Raw genomic sequence first — 26,831 nt, 5'->3', positions numbered from 1 at the left:
AGATTTTAAAATATTGAAAAAAGTAACGTGGTATTCAATTAAGATTTTAAAAGATTATTTTAGAGTCTGTCAAATCCAGTAGTATTCTATCAGGATTTTAAACAAGGAAAAAAAATCTTGTGGTATTAAAAAATTTGATGATTTTAGTGGATTTTCTGTTAGTGTGAATTTTGTGAGACTTTTTAGTGAGAAGTATAAATAAAATGTCACTCTCATAATCTCACCCTAACCTTTAAGATTTATTGAGATTTCTTTATTGCAGTGTTTTCTTCTTCCTTTGAAGGGTAGACTGCTTGAAATCGAGTTCTGCCATGGGAGCTTCGTCAAAACTAAAAAATAACAGATTTTTTAGCGACTTTCATCACAAAAATAATAACCCAACAAGATTCTAATCTAATCATCTCAAAAATAGCAGAATTTTTTAGATCTTTTGGAAGTTTAAAAACGATTTTTCAAACTATGGGTCACTATTTTTTCTTGGCACAAAAAAATATAATTTTTGTATTAAAAACAACAAAAAACAGTAGGAAAACAACATGGAAACAAAAAACCCCTCAAACCAATTTCGTCTTACATCAATGAAACAAGATCGATTTAAAGAAAGATTGAAACTTTCAAAATATGAACTCTGTTTCGTAACAATACATTCATGAACGAAATTCTTTCGCTATATGAAATGATTTCAAACAATTTTTGTGTCAATGGATCGCTAAAAACTTATTTTTCAAAATCAATTGAAAATAATTCGAGAATTTTTCATAATATTCATGTAATAAAATCCATAAATTCATATTACAAATTTTCTTAGAATAGTCAATGAAAATATGCATATGATATACGCTTAGAATACTCTCATAGCATAGAACAAAACCCCTAAGGTTTACAAAATCAATTGCAAAACGAAATTTTATTATGAACTTTAGGTTCTATGAGAAAATTTTGGATTATTTTAATAAATAAAACATTTGTGGGTCTTATAATCATATATGTATGTATAACAAATGAAGAAAATAATTTTCAATCCATTGGTCAAACCAAAGAGCAGGAACGAGACTAGTGTAGATATGTGAAAAGTTGCTACTTAGTAGGACATCAAGTTACATCAAATTATTATTGATTGAGAAAATTATATTAAATTTTCTCACGTCAATTTGATGCCTACTTCTATTATTAAGCAACTTGGAGTGGAAGTCTCTCCTACCACAATAACTCCTCGATTAGCTGATAGGTCACTTGGACATCATGATGGAAAAATAGAGAATAAATCAGTGAAAGTTCATAGGTTTATTTTATTTCATCTTAGACAAATCAGCCTCCGATTCTGCAGCAAATTTTAATCAATTGTCAAGGTAATTTTCAAAGATTCCAGATCTGGAAAGGTAATTTAGCTATCCATGCATTTGAGCTTAAAATTCATATATACATTCATGTTATCCATATAGATCTTACCAAATGTTCACAACACTTTGAAACTAAATTTAGAACACTAATTAAGAACAAACAGAGATCTGAGATCCAAAATTAAAAGAAGAGTAGAAGAAGGAAAAATTCTAAATCTGAAGTGTATTCTTCACAACTCTGAAGTCCGATTCAAGAAAGCTTCAATTCTGAAGTAGATGAGTTAAACAAAATGAAAATGCATAGACAGTTTACAGAGAAAATGTTCGTTTTTCATAGCTACTTGCGAAAAAGAAATGTAATAGTGTTTTCACTCTCATACAGTTATCCCGGCCCAAAAGTGACTCTAAAGCTAAAAAAATGACAAAAAAAGTGACATAAGCTCCGCTTCCAATCACATTTATAGCACTAGTTGTAACGGGCTCAGGTGTAGTATTAGGCCCACCTCAAAGCCTTGAAGAGAAACCCAAAAGGCTTGGTCGACAGCCCAGCTATCTCAAGGACTATGAAACAAATTAAAGTGCTATTGGGTTTTTAGAAATAACTTCAGTACTGTTCTATAATTGTTCTGTAATTGAAAGACTCTTTTAATTCATGTATTTGATTCTGTAATAGGTGGCCCAATGAGAATTGGCCTTATAGGGTAACATGGAAGTTAGTTGGGGAGAAGAAGAATTAATTCATCTCTCTCTATTCTCTCTCTCTTCGTCCCTGAGCTCTTTCTCTCCCTAATTTGCTCTTCTTCCTTCTTAGATCTGAAATTAACCTTACATTTTTTGTGCTCTCGTTGCTTACTCCTCCTTCCTTCCCATGGCTGATAACACTCGCATGAAGGATATCACTCAACGTTTGGACACGTTGGAACTACAGTCCCACCGCTTGGACGCCTTGGAGCAGCAGCTACGTGCTGCTGAATTGGTTCGTGAGCAACAACACTTGGATCTGCGAGAATCCAACGCCAGCCTCCAGGAGTCTCAAAATCACATCCAACAAGCCTTGCAACGGATCTTGGACGGACAATTCAACGGTGGCTACTCTAACTCCGGCATCCTTGGTTCAGGTCCGGGGTCCAAATCCAGTACCACCACGTCAGATCTGGTTAAACTTCGTCCATTTAAACTCCTTTTTCCCCGATTTTCTACTGGTGATCCAACTTCCTGGATTTTTGCTGTGGAAAAGTATTGCCAATATTACCAAATCGGTGATGAGGAACGCTTACTTATTGTTTCCTTTCACTTGGACGACCCCGCCGCTTGTTGGTTTAGGGGTCTAAGTGAGGAGGGTTTACTCCCAACTTGGGCTTCCTTTCTCACAGCACTGCACAGAAGGTTTGGCCCCTCTGAGTTTGAGGAGCCAATTGGTACCTTGGCTAAATTACACCAGCTGGGTTCAGTCATTGAATTTCAAGCTGCGTTTGAAGCTTCTGCAAGCAAGGTTCCTGGCTTATCCGCCACTATGAAACGTGGTCTTTTCATTTATGGTCTAAAGTCGCGCATCAGGCGTGCTGTCCTCACTCAACGCCCAGCTGATTGGCATGAAGCATTGGCTTTAGCCAAAGTCTTCGAAGACCAGTATGCGGATGACAAACCGTCCAGACCCTGGATCTCTCGACAACCTACTACCTCAAACCCTTTTTCCCAAACACATTCCCCTATACAACCCAAACCGACTACCCCCTTAGCCCACCCTCCCAATACCTTCCCTAAACCTACCTCCGCAATTCCCATTCGCCGCTTATCCCCAGCTGAGATGCTAGTGCGCAGAGAAAAAAATCTCTGTTTCAATTGTGATGAAAAATTTGTTTATGGTCATAAATGCAAAGGTCGTGCTTCCTTATTATTTTTGGAAGGGATGGAGGAAGATGAACCCCCTGACCCTGTTGATTCCCCTACTGCATCAGAACCACAGTTAGAGGAACACGATAACGCCCCAGAAATAAGTTTCAATGCTTTATTTGGTACTTATTCTTCAAAATCATTTCGATTAACGGGTACAATACTAGGACAATCTGTCCAAATCCTTATTGATGGGGGAAGCACCCATAATTTCATTACTCAAAGAGTTGCTACTCATTTGCATTTAACTATGTTAGCTGTTTCACAATTTAAGGTGCAAGTAGGGAATGGGGATTCACTAACTTGCTCAGCCATGTGCCAAGCAGTTCCCTTGGACATTCAATGTCACAAATTTCCTTTGGACTTGTTTGTTTTGGAATTACAAGGGGCTGATCTCGTTTTGGGTGTTCAATGGTTGGCTACTCTAGGTCCTGTTTTAACCGATTACCATCACATGACCATGAGCTTCACACACCAAGGAGCATCTGTCACTCTTCAGGGGGAACAACGCATTGCCCCAGGTTTAATTACATCCTCACAACACCACAAAATGCTAGCCCACAATTCCCTAGACTCCTGCCTTATGTGTCTATCGGCTGATCCCACACTACCATCATACCCCTCATCGTTGATAACATCAGTGGCCCATAACTCAGCTGTGCAATCCTTATTGGACCAATTTGCTGATGTCTTTACCACTCCAACATCCTTACCTCCTGATCGCCCCACAAACCACAAAATTCCTTTATTTCCAGATGCCAAACCAGTCCAAGTCCGAACATACCGCTATCCTCATTTTCAAAAAAATGAAATTGAAAAATTGGTTTTTGAGATGTTACAAAGTGGAGTTATCCGTCCTAGTCAATCAGGTTTTAGCTCCCCTGTCTTATTGGTGAAGAAGAAAGATGGCACCTGGCGTTTCTGCGTGGATTATCGTGCTTTAAATGCAGTCACTGTGTGTGACAAATTCCCAATTCCCACAATTGACGAATTGATGGATGAGTTACATGGAGCTACTATATTTTCCAAGCTGGATTTACGTTCTGGATATCATCAAATTAAGATGCACCCAGGGGATATACACAAAACAGCGTTTCGCACACATCATGGTCACTACGAATTTTTAGTCATGCCGTTTGGACTGTCGAATGCCCCTTCGACCTTTCAGGCTACTATGAACCAGGTCTTTTCTGAATTTTTACGCCGATTTGTAGTGATATTTTTTGATGACATATTAGTGTATAGTTCTTGTCTTCAGGACCATATTAGCCATCTCACACAGGTTTTATTATTATTACGGGAACATTCCTTGTTTGCAAAGCTATCTAAGTGTCTATTTGCCCAATCTTCGATCCAGTTTTTGGGGCACATTATTTCGGGTGCAGGTGTTGCTCCTGACCCTGACAAAACAAATGCTATCAGGGACTGGCCGGTTCCCCAATCTGCCACACATGTACGGGCATTCTTAGGCCTCTCAGGGTACTATCGCAGATTTATTCGCCATTATGCCTCTATTGCAGCTCCGCTAACGGATTTACTCACTAAAGAAGGCTTTCGGTGGTCACCGTCCGCTAATGAGGCCTTTTGCAAACTCAAGACTGCATTATTGACCTCTCCCATTTTGGCTTTACCAAATTTTAAGGAGCCTTTTATTGTGGAGACCGACGCATCTGGCATCGGTGTGGGAGCGGTTTTGTTGCAAAATAACCATCCCATTGCTTTTTATAGTAGAAAATTGGCACTAACTATGCGGACCAAATCCACCTATATTCGTGAGATGTTTGCCATCACATCTGCTGTAGCCAAATGGCGACAGTACCTGTTGGGAGTACCATTCACCATTCGCACTGATCATAAGAGTTTGCATAACCTCATGAATCAGGTTATACAAACTCCGAAGCAACAGGCGTTCCTGTCCAAGCTACTGGGCTCTGATTACTCCAGTGTCTACAAAGCTGGTAACACCAACATTGTAGCCGATGCATTATCCAGACTTCCAGATGGGGTCCTACACACTACCACACCCCAACTGGCGGCTTTTAGTGGCCCAATTAGTGATTACAGATCCCTATTGCTACAGGAATTACAGCACGATCCCTACTGTGCTACTATATTACAGGGGGTACAAAGTGATCCAACAAAATGGCAGCAATGGAAATTTAAAGATGGGTTGCTCTTCTTCCGCAACAGGATTGTCCTTCCAGCGGCTTCTTCCATCATCCCTCACTTGCTTCATGATCTTCACGCTTCTGTCCAAGGGGGTCATTCGGGGTTCATAGGTACCCTCCAGCGGATCAGCCAGAATTTCACCTGGAAGGGCATGAGAAAATCAATTCGTGAGTATGTTGCTCACTGTGAAACATGTCAGAAAATAAAACCCCCCAACCACTCTCCCTATGGTCTCCTACAGCCCATTAAGCCACCCGAAGAGACATGGACCGACTTAAGTATGGACTTTATCACTCACTTACCATCTTCCCACGGTTTTACGTCCATCCTCGTTATTGTTGACCGACTGTCCAAAGGAGCACACTTTGCAGCTTTACCTCCTCATTACACAGCATCGAAAATCGCCCAAGTATTCTGGGACACAGTTGGCAAAATTCATGGTCTTCCCCAGTCCATTATTTCGGATCGTGATCCCATCTTTTTGAGCAAGTTCTGGACCACCCTTTTCACCCTGCAAGGAACAACACTCCGTTTCAGTTCAGCATATCATCCACAGTCGGACGGTCAAACAGAACGTGTAAACAGATGCGTAGAACAATTTTTGAGGGCATTTACATTTGATAATCCTTCCTCATGGTCTCGCTATCTGACCTGGGCTGAGTACCATCATAATACTTCCTTCCATAGTTCCACAGGCATGTCTCCATATCAGATCACCTTCGGCCGTCCACCACCGAACCTCTTATCTTACACTTTGGGCTCTTCTTCTAACGCCGCTGTTGATGACGTATTGTCCTCGCGAGCAGCCATCCTCGCAACAGTAAAGGAAAATCTAGTCAGAGCTCAGACTCAAATGAAAAATCAGGCTGACAAAAAGAGGAAAGATCGAATCTTTACCGTGGGTGAGCATGTTTTGCTCCGTCTTCAGCCATATAGACAGTTGATCGTGAAGCGTAGGTCCTCCCAGAAGCTGGCTTTACGCTTTTATGGACCATTTGAGGTCTTGGAACGCATAGGTCCAGTGGCTTATCGTTTAAAGCTCCCACCTTTGGCTCGCATCCATCCAGTTTTTCATGTCTCACTTCTGAGACCCTTCAAATCCGACCGCCAGTTTCAGATCCACGCCCTACCCGACTTCCATCTCGATCTGCCGTTAGCACATACACCTGCCGCTGTGGTGGGCAACCGCGACATCTGGCGTAAAGGCAACCGGGTAACCCAGGTTCTCGTTCAATGGAACGGGCTTCCACCCGACGACTGCACATGGGAGGATGAGGAGTTCATCCTTCAGGAGACCTCGCGATTTTCTCGAGCTCCATCAACCAATGGACTCACACACACAGGGACAAGGGATTCGGACAACACAGCGACAGACTTCAAGCTTGGAGACTCTATGATATTTCCAACTGGGGATACCAAGGACTTAATGCCATCCACTCAACTTAACGCTCCACTTAATGACACTCTGCCCAAGTCACACTTTGGCGTGTCCCAAAGGAGTACCAGCTACCCACTCCCTATTCCCAATTCAAGTGGCCATCACATCAATCCCTCAACAGCTATTGGACCGCCAATTTCCCTTTTGGCTCCTATTGGTCCGCTTCCACCTACCATCCTTGTGGACAAGGATCATTTTGAACACCAAGGGGATGTAACGGGCTCAGGTGTAGTATTAGGCCCACCTCAAAGCCTTGAAGAGAAACCCAAAAGGCTTGGTCGACAGCCCAGCTATCTCAAGGACTATGAAACAAATTAAAGTGCTATTGGGTTTTTAGAAATAACTTCAGTACTGTTCTATAATTGTTCTGTAATTGAAAGACTCTTTTAATTCATGTATTTGATTCTGTAATAGGTGGCCCAATGAGAATTGGCCTTATAGGGTAACATGGAAGTTAGTTGGGGAGAAGAAGAATTAATTCATCTCTCTCTATTCTCTCTCTCTTCGTCCCTGAGCTCTTTCTCTCCCTAATTTGCTCTTCTTCCTTCTTAGATCTGAAATTAACCTTACACTAGTCTTCCATCATCTTTTCTTTTTCCTCAGCGGGTCCCACAGCCAACGTAAGTTGCCATCGAAGTCAGGATTCTTTCCCTTTTCTACCTGTACAAACATAAAAGAAAAGCATTATTATTGTTTATATTTTTTATGCAAAAGACTAACAAAATTCATTTTTTCAAAACTTATTCTTTAATTAAACTATTATTTTGTATATTGCATAAAGGCATATTTATCCTATACTAACAATAAAATACAGCTAATATTAACATTTAAACTACCTAATATCCATACTAATAACTCTATCTAAAATTTACCTAACACCCGGCTAGTTTGATGTGGGTTTAAGATGGAATAACATAAATAATACTAACAATTTATTTTATTTTATTTTTTCTTATTATGATGTATTCCTGATTCTTCAAGTAGCCTTCATTTTGTGCTTCTTCTTTGGGATAACATTCATAATTTTTTCCAGTTGTGAACTATGGTTTGTAGTTCATCTTAAGGCTTTTTGACCCTTATGACCCTTAATTAATAATTAATTACCAATTTGACCTTCATTTGAAACGAATTCGAAAATTTAACCCCCCCAATGAAAACATAACACCAATCTGTCCATATTTGACCGTTGATCACCAAGCCTACCCAGGTACACCCTTCCCTCTCCTGGCATTTTTTGAATTTTTTTGCCTACTCAGGTAGGGAGGGGTGTACCCGGGTAAACATCGACGATAGGGTTTTTAAATACCCCAGCAGCCCCCATTTGGAAAACCCACAAAGGGGTACCCGAGTAGAGCTGCTGGAGGTGTGTTGGTTGCGCGATTGAGGATGAAATCTTGCTCAAATTCTTCGTGGTTTTGATCTGCAGTTCGTGCATGTGTGAATCTCTGCCTTCTACCGATTGAAATCCATCCAAGGTTAATTTTTTTTTTCTTTCTGGATATTTCTTGTTCTGATTTTAATATGTTTGGGTTTAGGGTAATTTGAAATTATTGCGTTTTTGTAGTTTACATGGTTATGTGATTTGATTTTGATCGATTAATTTATGAAATTACTAACTGCTACCCTAACCCTAACCCTAACCTAACCATATCCTGTATGTTTCTGATTTATTATTTTGGCTTTTTTTTAGTTTAATAGTGTGACGCAATGACTTCTACATGCGTTTCAAAGCTGCCAGTGAGGGATACCGAGAGAAGAACCCAGAGTCGTCACGATGGGTCGTCGTCCTCTCAGCCCCAAGCTGCTGTTAGTCAGGCTCCGGACTTGATGTTCGCATATTTGTTTGAGGATGACATACTTGCACACGAGAGGTTTGTCAAGTTTTTCATGACCCGGAAGACCCCAAGGGAGGACCCCAAGCAGAAATCAACGCACGTGTTCCCAATAGAACAAAGCATATATCCATATCATATCAGAGGCGTGCGCCATCATTCCCAAGGGAGGACCCCAAGCGAAAATTAACGCTCATGTTCCCAATAGAACAAAGCATATATCCATATCATATCAGAGGCGTGAGCCGTCATTCCCAAGGAAGGACCCCAAGCGGAAATAAACGCACGTGTTCCCAAGGGAAGACCCCAAGCGGAACCAGAATACGTCAGAGGTGTACATCGTCAATCTCAGGGAAACCCCAAGAAGACATCAGTGTACCATACATCAAAACAGAAATCATATCAGAACAAGTCATATCATGTTATCAAATAACTCTATATGAATGCATCTATACAAAGCATCAAAACAACAGTCATACAGTCCAACCATAGTTCACTAACCATGGTGGAGCACTCAAGCAGGAAAAGACTCATTAAACATAGAGCTTACCTCTTGAAGCTTTTCAATTTCTCTTACTTGTCGCACAAGTTACTTATATAGCTCCAACGGAAGTTCACACCCTTTTCAGTCCCTAGGAACACCTAGAGAAAGAATCCACAACAAAAATCAATAAAATGATACTATGCCATGATTCTTACATAAGACATACATTTTATCGCTTATATTTATTTCTTTATATTTTTTCCAATCCTATTCCAATACACAAGTCTAAACCATTTTATAATCGTTAGCGTTCTCTAATTTAATCAAGTATTCACTTGAGAATTTTCAACATAATTCATGCCATTTTTCTTCAAAAGGTCGTGGGTACTCCTAAAGGAACCAAGGCTCTTTCAACAATTTTTTTCAAGTCATTTTCCTTCTCCAACACATTAATTTTTATACATTGGAGAACTCTACATTTTATCAAAATAAAATATAACTTAATTTATCCCTAAAATCTCCCTAACGGTCGAAATATATAAGGGAATCTCAAAGGGTTTTTTTCTTTTTTCCATTTATTTTCTTCACTTAATTTTTCAACTTACACATACATGTGTGTGTGTGTATATATATATAGATATATATATATATATATACATGTCCACAATGTCTAATTAAATTTTACACATTAGACTCCTCCAACATACATCAAGGTCGAAACATAGGAGCATACTACATAGGATTTTTTTTCCACTTTGGCATTCTCACTAATGCACCAAATTTCCACTTATTTCAACATATTAAACCTTCCCCATACATACAATAAATTTTTGCACATCACCCCTAATTACCCTATCAAGGCCGAAATCTAGGGCATCTCACCATGGGATTTTTTTTTTAATTTTATACATGTTCACATGCTTATTCCACATTCCTATATCCAACACATCAACAATCCATCATCAATTCAAATTTTAAACTAATTTATTTCTCACTCAAAACGTGCTCATAAATTTCAAGACATAAATCACAAAATAAAACCATAAGATTAGAGGTTTCTCACCTATAGTTGCTATTCCAAGCTCCAAAGAACAAACCCCAAGTTTTGCTCACTCAAAAACTCCATTTTTTCACAAGGATGAATAGTGTCACGAATTGGGGGTGATGAATAACTTTCTCCACAAGCAAAATCAGCTCAAACTAAGTGGTGGAATGGATTCATTGGATGGTTTACTATTGATTTCATGTAGTGGACTTTGTGATTTGGTTGAAGATTGAAGGAGAAATCAAAGAAAACAAACTAAACCCTAGGTTCCTTTCTCCATGGAAGTCGAGCAACAGTGAGAGAAAAGAGGAAGAAAGAGCGTAGGAACAAAGAGAAAGATACGAAGGATTCACGGTTTTTAATATGAAATAAGTTAAGTTACTTTGACTAGGTAACAACTTATCTATTTATGCACCTCTATTCAATACCAAACTTTACCCAATGAACTATAATATTTTTCCAGTCATATTTTTAACTTTACTTTTGCATTATGGGTAACTTTTTCTACACACATTTTTATCACAAAAATATCACTGACGGTACTTTTTACCTCAAAAGTAACCCTAATTTATTTAATTAGGTCTTTTACTTAATTTAACCCATTTATGCATGATTAAATATTTAATCACATGCCATTTTCTAATTAAACGGGTTAGGGGTATTATAAAAACTGTCCTAAGTAAAAACTGATAAAAACACCGTGTAAAAACGATAAAAACTTACGTTTTTACCATTTTGACCGTTTTTACTGAAAACAAAAAAAATTTAAAAAAAAAAAGATTTACAAAAAAAGAAATTAAAAAAAAACCCAATTTTTCATTTTTCCCAAATCATATGCACAATATCTATATCTTTTTGTTTGGATATATGTCTTTTATAATTACATCTTATAATACTGCAATTCTATTAAAGTTATGCTACAACTATGAGAATCGTTTTGTATTTTTGGATTATTGTGTGCATTGAAAGAAATGGAATTATATCTTGATGAGTGATGATCCAAAATCTGCAGAGTGTATGAAGCAGTTAGAGCAGATTGGTTATCCATTACTTGTTAGTTATCACTGTTTATAATTTTGATATTTGGTTATCAAATTCTTTTTTTCTTTTTAGATAGATAAGTGGCTTAACACACATGTTCATTATGTGATATTTTTTTTACATGCATATATATTTAATTTTGTATCTTGACCTTAAATAGTAGAAATTTTACATTTCGTGTCGTTTCTATGTTTTACGTTTCTACCACCCTTTTCGGTTTCTATGTAGAAACTCGAGTTTGATAACATTGATCATGGTAGTTAAAATCTTAATTTATCATTGCAATTTTATGTTTTTATTATTTTTTACCATTATTTTTATATTATGATTTTACGTTTTAAGATTTTGTATTCCCCTGCCGTTTTTACGTAAAATCTTATTTTTAACTAAGTACTTTCTTTTTAATATGGTTATGTAATAATTACTAAATATTCTAAATTAAAATAGCAAATAATGCACTTTTATATAAATCAGAATCCTCCAAATACATAGTCTGGCTTTAATGATTTAATATGCCAATTTAGTATAAAAGTTCAGGGTGGAATGAATCAGACGTGTAAAATTTAGGAAGTTGATATAATAAACTTCACATGCTACCTCCTACATAAAAATAGAAACTGAGGATTTAATCAAAGGTTAATACTCGTATCAAAATAATAGCAGCTAGACAATATCAAGAAAGGAATGGTCTCAAAGCAAAATCAGGCAGTATCTGCAATACAAATGTTCACCAAATTCTTCAGCATATATATCTGATACGAATTATACTGATATGATGACAACCTTCTTCTACCTCTCTCCTGTATGGGTTCTAAACCACTTTTGGAAAGGGAAACTTATTACTCGGAGTGAAGATCAACTTCAGAACCCTGGTAAGACAAAAAAATATTAAAAATAAAAATGAATATTGGAGGATGAAGAGAGAACTGCCACGTCAGCTGCAGTTAGTTAGAAACATGTAGTTAGTTAAGAATATTGTCATTTCTGCCATGTCAGCTGCATTCTGTTAAGTTGTATTGAATATTGTTATTTCTGGTCTTTTACACTTTTAGCTTCCATGTATAAATACTGTGATGTAGTTCTTTGAAGGTAAGGCAATAATATGAGACTTTTCATTTCCATTATGGTATCAGAGCTCTAAATTGGAGCTCTGGTATAGCAAGAGAGAAACACGAGAGTTTTATTTTTTTTTACCATGGATGATCAGAATCCTGATACGGCACATACAGAGGAGGAAATCCCTGAAGTTCATCAACTTTCCAGATCACACTCTTCTGGATCTCATCAAAATCAACTACCTGATTTTCTTACTAATCCTTCTAATCCGTTTTTCTTACATCCGAATGAATCACCATCAGTAGTGTTGGTTTCGCCGTTGTTGAATGCCAGTAACTATCACACATGGGCCAGAGCAATGACAGTAGCTCTTATCTCCAAAAACAAGATCGGATTCATCAACAGATCCATCATTCCACCGCTAGAAACAGATCCGAATTATTTTGCTTGGCAAAGATGCAACAACATGGTAGTAGCTTGGATCCATAAGTCAACATCACAATCTATCGTGCAATCGATCATTTGGATAGAAGATGCTCAAGATGTATGGTTGGATTTGCGGAGAAGGTTCTCAAGATCAGATGTATTTCGCATCTCTGATCTTCAAGAAGAGATTTATAGAATACAACAAGGAGACAAGAATGTTACTGAGTTTTTTACAGAATTGAAAACTCTGTGTGATGAACTTGATAACCTTAAACCAATACCAGTATGTAAATGCAACACACGTTGCTCTTGTGGAGGATATGCGAAGATGAGAGAATATAGAGAACGTGACCACATGATTCGGTTTCTAAAAGGTTTGAACGACCAGTACTCACAGGTAAGATCTCAAATCATGTTGATTGATCCATTACCTGATGTTACTCGAGCTTTTGCAATGATAGTTCAACAAGAGCGTCAGTTTCAAGGAGAATTTCGATCAGCAAATCCTGTTAATGCTCAAGCCTTTGCTGTTATTGATGACCGTAACATAAATAAAAGAGTTTTTAATGGTCGTGGTTCATTTCCTGGTTTTAGAGGAAGAGGTAGAGGTCCAAATGGCAATTACAGTGGACGAAATTCATCATCTAATATGTATGGTGGCAGAGGCATCACCACCAGACTGTGTACACATTGTGGGAGATCGAATCATGCAGTGGACACATGTTTTCATGTCCATGGATTTCCACCAGGATTCAAAACCAGGAATGATGTTAATTCCAGCACAAATAATATAGCTCAGGACACACGAAGTGAGCAATCTGGTATTTCATTTTCTAATGATCAGTATCAACAACTTCTGAGTCTTTTGGAAAGAAACACAGTCATTCCAAGTTCAATGCCACATGCCACGAATTTCACACAAGTGTCAAACATGAATACCAACCTTATGCAGCAACCAGGTATTTCGAATGAGAAGTGGATACTGGATACCGGTGCTACTGATCATGTCACATATATACAGTCTCATTTGTTACAGTTACAGAAAATTAAGCCTATTCGAATTAATTTGCCTAATGGTGATTGTGCTATGGCAACACATTGTGGAAACATTTCCTTATCTGCTAAACTCATTTTATATGATGTCCTTTATGTGCCTTGTTTCCGAGTGAACTTAATATCAGTCACAAAACTCCTAAACACTATTCCTTGTACCTTACAATTTTGTGGTTCTATGTGTCACATTCAGGAAGCACACTCCCAGGTGAGGATTGGTATAACTGAGCAAAGGGATGGGTTGTATGTGATCAGTGGCAAGGCTGCTTCAACTGCTTGCAAGACAGATTCAACAAATGGTTATAGTGCTATGAGTAGTTATACTTTGAATAAGGGTGCTTCTGTTTTATGGCACCAAAGACTAGGACATATACCAGATTCTGTAATGAGAGAGATGTCATTAAAATTTCCCTTTATCCCACTTGTAAGTACCAACCTATGTGATGCCTGTCATTTTGCCAAACAAAGGCAGTTGCCATTTTGTGACAGTAAAACTCAATCCTCAAGAATTTTCCATTTGATCCATGTTGATATTTGGGGTCCATATTCAATTGCATCCATTGAGGCTCATAGATATTTCCTTACAATTGTTGATGATATGTCAAGATACACTTGGATTATCCTAATGAAGTCTAAGAGTGAGACTAGAACACATTTACAACATTTTATTGCCTATGTTGAAAATCAGTTTCAGACTCACATAGGCACAGTTCGAAGTGACAATGGTAGTGAGTTTCTAATGTCTGAGTTTTATTTACAAAAGGGAATAATACATCAACGTAGTTGTGTAGAATGCCCTCAACAGAATGGAAGAGTGGAAAGAAAACATCAACATATACTTAATGTAGCACGTGCTCTATTATTTCAGTCCAAGGTCCCAATTCAATTGTGGAATTTTGCAATTACTCACTCTGTCCACTTGGTAAACCGAACATGTACACCTCTTCTCAACCATAAAACACCCTATGAAATATTGTATAACACACCTCCTACTCTAATCCATCTCAAAGTGTTTGGTTGTTTGGCTTATGCATCCACCTTACAAAACCATCGACTGAAGTTCTCACCTCGAGCCAGAAAGACAGTATATCTTGGACATAGAGCTGGAATGAAAGGTAGTCTGTTATATGATGTTATTTCTCGTGAGATATTTGTGTCAAGGAATGTGCTATTTTATGAGACTGATTTTCCTTTTCTCGAAACCAATTTTACAAGCACTATCTCTGATATATCATCCAATATACAAACACCTGAGTTTGATGATTACCTTCCACATATACAAACCATCCACCAAATGCCATCCAATCCAAATATAGCTCAAAATCACATACCATCTGAACCAAACCCAACTCAGAACCACATATCTGAACCTATCCTTTCCTCACAACCTGAACCTATTCCATCTATATCTCCAATACCTTTACCTCATGACACATCAGTGCCACCACCTCGTCGATCTACAAGGACCAAAGCACCTCCAAAGTATCTTGATCAATATTATTACAACCCATCCAGCTCTCAGCATATCAGTACTTGCCCAGGTATGTCTTCCACTGATCTTCCTAAATACTCCATGTCCAATTACCTGTCATATACACATTGCTCACCATCATATACACATTTTTGTCAAACTGTTTCATCATACATTGAACCAACCACATATAATCAAGCTGTCAAATCTGAGGATTGGTGTAAAGCCATGCAGTCTGAAATTCATGCTTTGGATCAAAATAATACTTGGAAATTAGTTGTTCTTCCTCCGGGAAAACAACCTATTGGCTGCAAGTGGGTTTATAAGATTAAATACAAGTCAGACGGCTCTATTGAACGATACAAAGCACGACTCGTAGCAAAGGGCTTTACTCAAGTAGAAGGTGTGGACTTCTTTGATACATTCAGTCCTGTAGCTAAACTGGATTCTATACGGATTCTTCTTGCTGTTGCAGCTTCAAAAGGGTGGTTCTTACATCAATTAGATGTCAACAACGCGTTTCTACATGGTGACCTTCATGAAGAAGTATACATGGTACCTCCACCTGGTCTTCTTCCTGATAAACCTGGTCAAGTATGCAGGTTGCAAAAATCTCTATATGGATTGCGCCAGGCTAGCAGGCAATGGCATGCAAAGTTGTCTGGTTTTCTCTTTTCACTTGGATATCAGCAAACTCAAGCTGATCATTCGGTTTTTGTTTTGCAGCAACAAGATTCATTCACTGTTTTATTAATATACGTGGATGACATTGTTCTTTGTGGCAATGATATGAATGAAATTGTTAGAGTTAAACAGCTCCTTGATGGTAAATTCAAAATTAAAGACCTTGGTCAGCTTCGATACTTTCTCGGATTTGAGGTCTCTCATTCCTCTCGTAGCATCATCCTTAATCAAAGGAAATATACCCTTGAGCTTCTCTCGGATTCTGGTCTTACTGCTGGGAAACCAGTCTCTACTCCTATGGATGCTACCATCAAACTTTCACGCGACACAGGGGTTATTTTGTCTGATCCTTCTCCTTATCGCAGATTGATTGGAAGACTTTTATACTTGACCAATACAAGACCGGACATATGCTTTGCTGTGCATCAGTTAAGCCAGTATGTCTCTCAACCAACTGATCTTCATTTGGCTGCTGCCAAACGTATTTTGCGTTATCTGAAAGGTTCCCCTGGATATGGTTTATATTTTCCAGCAACTAATGACCTTAAAGTTCAGGCTTTTGCTGATTCAAATTGGGCCAATTGCCCTGATACTCGGAAATCAACTTCAGGATTCTGCATTTTCTTGGGGTCTGCTCTTGTTTGCTGGCACTCCAAGAAACAGACCACAGTGAGCAGATCTTCTTCCGAAGCTGAATACAGAGCTCTTGCATCTCTCTCTTGCGAGCTCCAATGGCTACAATTTCTATTTCAGGATCTCCATTTACCTTGGTCGCGCCCTGCTTCCGTCTACTGTGATAGTCAATCAGCTGTTTATCTAGCTCATAATCCTACTTTCCATCAACGATCTAAACACATTGAAATTGATTGCCATGTTACTCGTAGCAAGATTCAATCTGGCTTAATTCATCTCCTTCCTATCAGTTCCGCTGCTCAGCTTGCTGATTCTTTTACAAAGCCACTCTCTTCTACCCCTTTTCATCATGCTATGTCCAAGCTGGGGATGTATGATCTCCATCGCCCAGCTTGTGGGGGGGTATTGGAGGATGAAGAGAGAACTGCCACGTCAGCTGCAGTTAGTTAGAAACATGCAGTTAGTTAAGAATATTGTTATTTCTGCCATGTCAGCTGCATTCTGTTAAGTTGTATTGAATATTGTTATTTCTGGTCTTTTACACTTTTAGCTTCCATGTATAAATACTGTGATGTAGTTCTTTGAAGGTAAGGCAATAATATGAGACTTTTCATTTCCATTAATGAATATAATCAAAAGTTCGGCTCCATGCCACCAAGTATTGTGAGCTAGCAGTGTTTCACAGCTCTCTGCAAAAGCTGTTCGGAAACCTCAATCGCCACTATTAGGTCTCTGCTTTGACAGTGGCGTGGATCCTACCACCCTACAAAAGAATGGAGCCAACTTATGTCAACAACGTTAACTAAAATGATCAAAACAAAGATGGAAGATTTTAAAAACACAGAACACAACCTGTTCATCCAATAAAATCATTTCAAGATTGTCCTCCAAATTTTTACACTGAAAGTTAGGAACTTTCCAAGTCCGAACCACCTTCACCTTAATCCTCTAGTCCTCCTTGGCAGGATTAACATCCTTCAGAAAATCATATTTTGAACTCATATTTTGTGTAAGAAGAAAAAACAGAGAAGCAATCACCGACGTTGAAGAATAATGCGTATCAGGAATTGTATAAATGAGAGTGATTTATAGTTTTTGAATTGTCTTCTTTAAAAAATGTGAAGTTTTTGAATTAAACTGAATAAAGATTTAAAAAACAAAGATAACGACAAAAGAGTGATTCAGTAGTTATAAATGAGATTTTCATGGAATAAAACAGTCATTTGTTTTAATAACAATGAAGATCCCTTTTTTTTTTTCAAAAAACGTAAATATTTGAATTAAACTGAATAAAGGTTAAAAAAAACGATTAGATTACATGATCAACATCAATTATTTAAAAAACAAAGATGACGACAAAAGAGTGATTTAGTAGTTATAAATGAGATTTTCATGGAATAAAACAGAAGTTTTTTCTAATAACAAAACATTCATACCTGATTCCACTGAATCAAGAGGTTAATAAATAAAAGATTCAAATTTAAAAATCTGAAAATAAGGAACAAAGGTCGGGATATGTATAATTTTTTTTTTTACTAATTAATTTTTTTCGAGTAAATAGAATTGTATTCTTTAAAAAATGTGAAGTTTTTGAATTAAATTGAATAAAGATTTAAAAAACAAAGATAACGACAAAAGAGTGATTCAGTAGTTATAAATGAGATTTTCATGGAATAAAACAGTCATTTGTTTTAATAACAATGAATATCCCTTTTTTTTTCAAAAAACGTAAAGATTTGAATTAAACTGAATAAAGGTTAAAAAAAACGATTAGATTACATGATCAACATCAATTATTTAAAAAACAAAGATGACGACAAAAGAGTGATTTAGTAGTTATAAATGAGATTTTCATGGAATAAAACAGAAGTTTTTTCTAATAACAAAACACTCATACCTGATTCCACTGAATCAAGAGGTTAATAAAAGATTCAAATTTAAAAATCTGAAAATAAGGAACAAAGGTCGGGATATGTATAATTTTTTTTTACTAATTAATCTTTTTCGAGTAAATAGAATTGTATTCTTTAAAAAATGTGAAGTTTTTGAATTAAACTGAATAAAGATTTAAAAAACAAAGATAACGACAAAAGAGTGATTCAGTAGTTATAAATGAGATTTTCATGGAATAAAACAGTCATTTGTTTTAATAACAATGGATATCCCTTTTTTTTTCAAAAAACGTAAAGATTTGAATTAAACTGAATAAAGGTTAAAAAAAACGATTAGATTACATGATAAACATCAATTATTTAAAAAACAAAGATGACGACAAAAGAGTGATTTAGTAGTTATAAATGAGATTTTCATGGAATAAAACAGAAGTTTTTTCTAATAACAAAACACTCATACCTGATTCCACTGAATTAAGAGGTTAATAAAAGATTCAAATTTAAAAATCTGAAAATAAGGAATAAAGGTCGGGATATGTATAAATTTTTTTTTTTACTAATTAATTTTTTCTCGAGTAAATAGAATTGTATTCTTTAAAAAATGTGAAGTTTTTGAATTAAACTGAATAAAGATTTAAAAAACAAAGATAACGACAAAGAGTGATTTAGTAGTTATAAATCAATGAATAAGAAATCTTGACCATTGATTTAAAGTAACAAATCCTGTCCATTGAAAATATAATTCTTTTTTGTATTTATTATATTCACCGATTTACCATTAAAGGAAACTTTTTTAAAATTTGTCGTGTGAACACAATGGTGAAATTGAACCACAGTGCGACACGTCAGCAAGGTTTCCACAGAATGAAATTCCTTTATAATATAAGATTAGATTAATGGATATTCTAATTGTATTATTTTGATAAGTCTGTTGTTATTATGTTGAATTGGACTTTTGGCATATGTTGGTATTGGGCCTAGTTGGGTAGTAGTGTAGGCTTTAGTGTGACATTGATTTTTCGTGATGGGTGGACCCAGTGGATACAAACTCTTTTCAGGGTATTTGGCTAGGTTCCCTCTCTAGCCTATATATATTGGGATTAAGTCTCATGAGCAGTAATGCTCCCATCGCCTGAGGCTGTCACTTTTGGAATAGGTTATAGAGAGGAAGACTCTAGCCGTGAGATCAAGGTTCTTCGCTCAATAGATAAGATGGCTCAAGGTACACAAATTCCTCTCTGAATAAAAATTGATATGTGGTATTTTATGTATCATACATGTATCGATCTTCGTATTTATTATTATGTGAAAAATTCTTAGATTTGATATCAGAGCAAGGCATGTATGATTATAAGCCCACAATTTATCGTGATTTATATTTATTTATTTTTTATCGGTTATTGAATAAATTGTCTCTGTTCCGTCTCAATCCGTATTGCATACTTCGAATATTACATACAGTTGCAATCAATTTTTACATGCTATCTCGATTTTAGCGATTGGCGTTGTTGCAGTGCATATATATATTTGAATTGCCAAATATGTCATCTTGATTAACGTGAATTGGTTATATACATATTTTGATATCAATTTACATACATGCTATCTCGATTTTACCGATTGGTTATATACATATTTTGATATCAATTTAATCACATGTTGTCTCGATTTTAGCGATTGGTTATATACATATTTGAATTACCAAAGCGTTCTTGTTGCACGGTTAATATATGCCTCCTGGATTGTCGTGAACTGCTTTGAACAAATTTTGTTATATGTATGCCTTGTTACACATTCTAATCTTTTCTTGATTTTCGTGACTGAATTTTTACAATTTTGTTCTTTGTTTCACAATAAATTGCCTCGGCATTTTGCATTCTTTGGGATCAGTCAGATTAGAATCACTATTGGGTGAAATTTTGATTTTCGGTTTGTTCCTTTTCGATTTCACAGTTAAGATTGTTGTTACCAAAATAAAATAAAAAATCCCATGTTTAAAAGGAATATTACTTTTCGTCACTTTTAAAAGATCTTTAAAAAGGTGTGTTAATTTGATTGTTTAAAACAAATAATTACTGTGCCAATAATTTTGTCTTGTTATTTTTTGGTGATCTCGTGAAATATGCCAATCAGATTTTGCGTTACTTGATTTGTTTTATTATTTGATTTGTTTCTACAAAACAACAAACTTCATATTAGAAAATGGAATATTCATATATGATTAGAAAAAATTTGTATTTCATATTGCACAATTTTAATAATTGTAGTTCACAATGAGTGAAATTCTTATAAACACATGTCGAAGAAGTGTTTCATATTGTTTGGATATGCTTGGTTTATGAGCTATATATATATATATATATATATATATATATATATATATATATATATATAAATATAGAATAAAACATAGTAATTATAAAAAAATTACTATATATTGAGCCGAAAAAATTATAAAAAAACATATATATATATATATATATATATATATGTGTGTGTGCGAATATTGAGAATCTAAATTACTGAAAAAATTATTTCAATTTTATTTGGTGTCATAACACCATTCATGGTTTGAATTTAGATTCACAATTCTTGTTTGGTGAATTGTTTTGTTTCAACAAAATTGTTTTGTAAACATGAAATTTTAGTTTCAATGAATTTGCTGACACCATGGCGTGTGTTGCTTTTCTTTTTTGTGGAAATTCTCATTTTTTGAAAGTTTTAATTTTTGAGAAACAATTATTAAAGTTTTGTGCATTTATTTACTGTTGCACGAATTTGGATGGCTTTATTAGAGAATTAATTTCTGATTTCACTTTATTGAGTGCATTACTGTTATATTATTATTGTCATTGTACAATTATGAGTTGGTTTCATTGTTTACACACTTACTACTGTTGTGTCGGCAACTGAGCATGGACTTAGTGTTCCGATATTTTGGACTTCATTTTGGGATATTAGCAATTTTTAGTGTGAATTGGTTCCACTTTTGGTTTCACTTATAATTTTAAATTTTTTTTGATATTGTGAATAACAATATTTCATGGCTTTATTCACCTTAGTATGAATACTTATATTTTTTTGAACCCCACGGATGAGTTAGTATTAACATTTATTACTTATTAGTATGTGGGTAGGTCCCAGGATTTATAAATTCGACTGCGCATATTTTGTGGAATACACTTTCAGAATGGTGTGTTTTTAGAATTCTGGTGAATTATTTTATTCAATGCTAACGTGAATTATTTTCTTGGTTATTTCGTCTATGTTTACTGTTTCAACTAGCACGAAGTTAGTTGTTATTGTTTTCGAAAAATCAATGGCGTTATTGGCAGGATTTATGAGTTTGTTTTGACTGATTTCCATTTCTGAAATATTTTGGATTGTTAGCATGAATTATGGTATTCCGATTTGCATATTACTATTTAGAGATTCTTGAAATTAATTAAGACTTTTAATTACAGTTTCACATTTGAATTTTAGTGAAACACTTGGTGTTGTGAAATCAATGAATTATTGTTGTTCCAATATTTAATTAATAAACATGAATTGATCATTTTGGTTTTTTTTTTTCTGGGAACTATGCAACCTTTGACTTTTGGATTATTTCAGTATTGTGGAACATTACTGGTTTATGTTTTAATATCTCTCATTTGGGATTGTGTAAATTGAATTTTGATTCACATTTGTGTTGATATTATACTATAAATTGGACTTCCATATTAGTAGACCCTTGTGTCATTTGGTTTTGACTCTAGTGAAATAAGTGAAAACTGTTTGAATTTTTGCATAGTTTTGTGAAATAGGTTCACAAGGGTATATCTCATAATTAATAAACTTTGTCCTTTTTGGGAGATTTTAGTGAATTTTCACATTTCACATTTTGGATTTAGTGAAATTGGTTTCATACTTTATTTGCTATATGGTTCTTCAATATTTTATTTAATTGGCGCATTTATGACTTATTCACCGTCAATGGTTTTTGGCAGTGCAAAAATGTTGTTGCCATGTTTTTAGTCTCATTAATTGCAGTGTATTGCATTGTGACTTGTGATTGACAATAGAATAAATGCAATTGATCATATTTTGCATAGAGATTTTTGATTGTAGCTTAATATATAAAAATTAATATTTACTCCATTTGGTGGTGTCATTGAATTATTTTATTGAATAAAAGGGAGTAAAACTACTATAAAAATTGGCATTAATTGCATGTGGCAAAAGGAAGTAAATGGGTATAACGGATTCTGAACCCATGACTGAAGGTTAATATTTATACATCGAGTGAATTAAATTAGACAAGTTTTTATGTCATGTATTATAATGATTCGATTGTATGTATTAATTAAAGTTTCCTTATACATACAATATTGAGATGAATAATTTGGTATTTTTGCCTATGATTTGAGGCAATAATTTGGGTTTGAAAATTAATGTCAAGTGATCCATACAATTTCATTTAATTAGGGATTAGCCTCAACACCCTTAATTATGTCAATTATATATTGAGAGTCTTTGGATCACAGGAATTGTGTGACATTAGATGTAAATCATCATACAAATATAATAAAAATTCTTGTACGATTTGTTGTGGAAAAATTTGTTGGATTGACAAATGCAATTTAATTTTTGGAAACACATGTTGTGAAGTGTTTCATGTTGTTAGAAACACATATTGTGAAGTGTTTCATGTTGTTGGGCATTATTATTGATATATTGTTTCGAATTATTATATGTTAATTGTCTGCCAAAAGGGGGTTGTTACATATAATAATTTGGACAATTCCATGAAGAAATTATTAAAAAGATTACGTAATTTAAAAGTATTTATCTGCCCAAAGGAGATAAATTATTTTTAAATTGCATGTGGCATTATGGGAGTTGATTCTATAAATTATTTTTAAATTGCATCTGCCCAAACCTCATATACCTCCACTATTAAGTTGATTCTATAAAGCGGATTTGGAGTTTTTTTTCTTATATCTGTTTCTTTCTTAATAAATAATATACCGGTGAATAAGATACGTATCATATGGTTTTTCTGTTACACATACTGTCTTACATTGTCGCTAATCTCTGACAATTCTAGGATGCTGGATAAAAAGGTGCATTTAGTATTATGCTCCTCATATGGATCAAAACAATAACATGAATATTCAACTTTTGAAAATATTTTGATTTTTAAGGGTGATCAGTGCATGTTTTCAAGATATTGATGGTTAGTTTATCTTTGCAGACGACAAAAAAGGTCTCAATCTGGTGCGGATAGATAGATGGCGCCCTTTGAGTGTAAGTGATGGATATGATTTTGGAATCTTAGAAGTCACAATTCTGTATTTTATAAACTTCAATCCAATAAAGAGTGCATACTATAAATGTAAATAGTCCAGCTATTTTTTCATTTATTAGCTAGAAATTGACCAATATGTCCCCTGCTCCGCAGGCCACTGAATTAGATATCCGTATGCTTGAAGAATTAATGTCAACCAATTTTCTGCAACCGTCACAGTCGTGGATAACACAAATTGAGCAAAAATTCCTTGTTGAATTAGATGCAGGTAAATTTCTATGTTGGCTCCAAAGCCTTTCAAAAGATTTAAAAAGTGATTATTTTAGACAGAAATGTAATCACATAGAGGACTCATGCAAGCAATATATTATATCTTGGGGTTCACATACAATTTCTACACTGATTTTTTGTTTAAAACCTAAATTAAGATATTAAATTTTTATTCAATTTTGTAGGTGATTTTCTGTTCGAAGAAGTTACTTGCCATCATCAATCAAGCATAAGGGAGAATTTTTTGTCCTGCCATTTTTCAGAGGACGGAAGATTTTTGGCATGTGCTGGACATGGGAGGAAGGTAGTACTAGTTCAATTCAATGTGACAAAGTTTTTTTTTTTTTTGGTAACCCATTATTTAGAGCTTATTGTTTTTTTTTTTATAATGACAGGTTACAATTTGGAACAAGGAAGATTCTAATTTTACTACTTCACAAGAATCACATTCAGATGTGATCACAGAAGTTCGATTTCGTTCAAGTCACCGTTTAACTACGTGTGCTACATCTTCCTATGATCGAACTGTAAAAATATGGGATGCAGCCTATGTAAGCTGTTACTTTTTCATCTTATTATCTTTCTGTATCTGTATTTCGTAAGTAGGCATGCTGGACCAATAACTCTTGTTTGATATATATAGCCGCACATGGTATATGCCACTGTTAATGTGAATCTTGGCTCTCCAATATTGTCATTGGACTTCCACCCGAGAGATCGTGACCTTCTTTGCTGCTGCGATGCCAATGATTTTATTCAACTGTGGAATATATCTCTCTATGCTTACAGGTTGTGCTATTTTAAGGTGAGTTTTACACTTTTCACCAGCGTTGCCAAACTGCTTAATGAATAATTTCAAAATTAATGATCATCATGTAAAGAACCTTGGGATACACCTCCCTAAAAGCTAGCTCAAAGGGTGGAGTGTCCAAGGCCTTATAAAGGCTATATTAGTTGCCCATCCAATCAAAGTGAGACTATATATCTCAACACGCCCCCTCACACAAGAGCCTTTTAGGCTAGAAGGGTGGAAATTGCACAGGCCCATTTTTGGTTTACCTTTTGTGCTTTTTTTTTTTTTTAATTCCACTTTAAAGCGGGAGACGGTGAGGCTCTGATACCATGTGAAGAACTTTGGGATACACCACCCCAAAAGCTAGCTCAAAGGGTGGGAGTGCCCAAGGCCTTATAAACTCCACATTAGTTGCACATACAACCAATGTGGGACTATATATCTCAACATAAGGAGAATGACCAATATAGTTTTGTTTAAAATATATATTTTACTAAAATATTATAGTTTGGAAACTATTTTTTTAAGTAATATAAATTTGACCTTTTTATCATTTTTGATCTAGTGGACCTCTCGAACATGACACATGTCGTCACTATATGATTATTACGTGTTAAGTTTTTGAGTCCCATAGTTAAAGAAATTATTTTTTGTCAAATTAAAACCTTATGTCACACTACAACAGCAGCAATCGACTTATATAATAATAATAATATATATTAAAGGGAGGTACAAGACAAGTTAGATTCCAGCCTCAATTAGGGAAACTTTTGGCCGCAGCTTCAGGAAAGTTTATCAATATATTTGAAACAGAGAAGTACACAATCCGGAACAAACTCGAGGTTAATTTATCATCTTTCCTAGTTTCACTTGATTGAAATGTAGATTTTGCAACATAAATAATTAATATATAACATGACTGGATTTTCATTTACTAATAGGGACATAGCAAAGAAGTTATTTCGATTTGCTGGGATCAATCTGGAAACTACATTGCCTCAGTTAGTGAAGATGAGGCATGCTTCTGGTCTGCTGCCCCTGAAGGAGGTTTACCATATGTTTTGGCTTGCAAACACGGAAAATTTGAGTCGTGCATATTTCATCCTAGATATCCTAACCTCTTAATTATTTCTGGCCATAAGGTAAACTCTTCATGCATCCACTACGTATGTATTTGAGCATAAACGGTCTGAATAACTAATACATAGAAACTGATAAGATAATTTTTTCTAGAATTCATTGCAGTGCCTGGACTTTTGGATTCCCCAGAGAGGGTATTCATTGGACTTTCTTGATGATGGTGGGATATTTACTGGAGTAGCAACTTCACCCCAAACTCAAATGGTTGCCTCAGTTAGCCGTGATTGTGTGAAACTTTGGAAAACATGTTCTTAGGTGTAAATTTTCGTGACTTTTGTATGATTGAATTTCCTTCCCTACTACATTTTTTGGGTACAAGTTTACTTGCAGTCTTAGGAGAGAAAAAAACAAAAATTATAATGTTGTGCCGCAGACTAAGGCCAACCTTTACTTGCTAGACACATTTATGTTCTTATATTCAATACTTGAGATTTTTTTGGTACCTCATGCGCAGTTACTTATCAAATACAAGATTCCAATGTACCGAAGCTTCCAAATAACATTGTGAGGCATCGATTAAGAAAAATTAGCTTTGAGTTTTGGTGTACCTCAATGTTCAAGGTCACATAATTGTGGACCTACATAACATGGTATCTGACGTGTTTTATTCATCACTCTAACTGAAAAAAAATCCTTGAATGTTTGCATGAGACCCTAATTTTTTTATAAAACTCTATTATTAGAAAAGTCACGTTTTTCAATGAAATTTGTTGACCGAATAAAATCTGTTAAAGATATTAACGGATTTAGTGACGGAATAAAGAAAAAAAAGTCTTGGGACGGAAACTGATTTGGGGTGGGGTGTATTGGATTGAGATTTTAATAGATTATTTTTGAATAAAAAATATATTAATATTCAATTAGGATTTTAAAATATTGAA

At 35.4% G+C, this 26,831-nt stretch overlaps 1 protein-coding gene across 1 annotated transcript; it reads left to right on the top strand.

The window, feature by feature from the left end:
- The first annotated feature begins 23,882 nt into the window (after positions 1 to 23,882).
- Positions 23,883 to 26,205, top strand: LOC133315903 (transcriptional corepressor LEUNIG_HOMOLOG-like). Its single transcript, XM_061517586.1, has 6 exons — positions 23,883 to 24,015; positions 24,203 to 24,321; positions 24,413 to 24,568; positions 24,661 to 24,822; positions 25,752 to 25,952; positions 26,056 to 26,205. Exons 1-6 carry the CDS (start codon positions 23,883 to 23,885, stop codon positions 26,203 to 26,205), a joined length of 921 nt encoding a protein of 306 aa, XP_061373570.1.
- Positions 26,206 to 26,831: the final 626 nt, after the last annotated feature.

Source organism: Gastrolobium bilobum, unplaced genomic scaffold (assembly GCF_033153095.1).
Source record: "Gastrolobium bilobum isolate Gb01-03AN ecotype WA unplaced genomic scaffold, APGP_CSIRO_Gbil_v1 utg17648, whole genome shotgun sequence".
NCBI classification, from domain to species: Eukaryota; Viridiplantae; Streptophyta; class Magnoliopsida; order Fabales; family Fabaceae; genus Gastrolobium; species Gastrolobium bilobum.
Note: the sequence above shows the minus strand (reverse complement) of the source record. Positions and strands in the feature narration are given on the sequence as shown.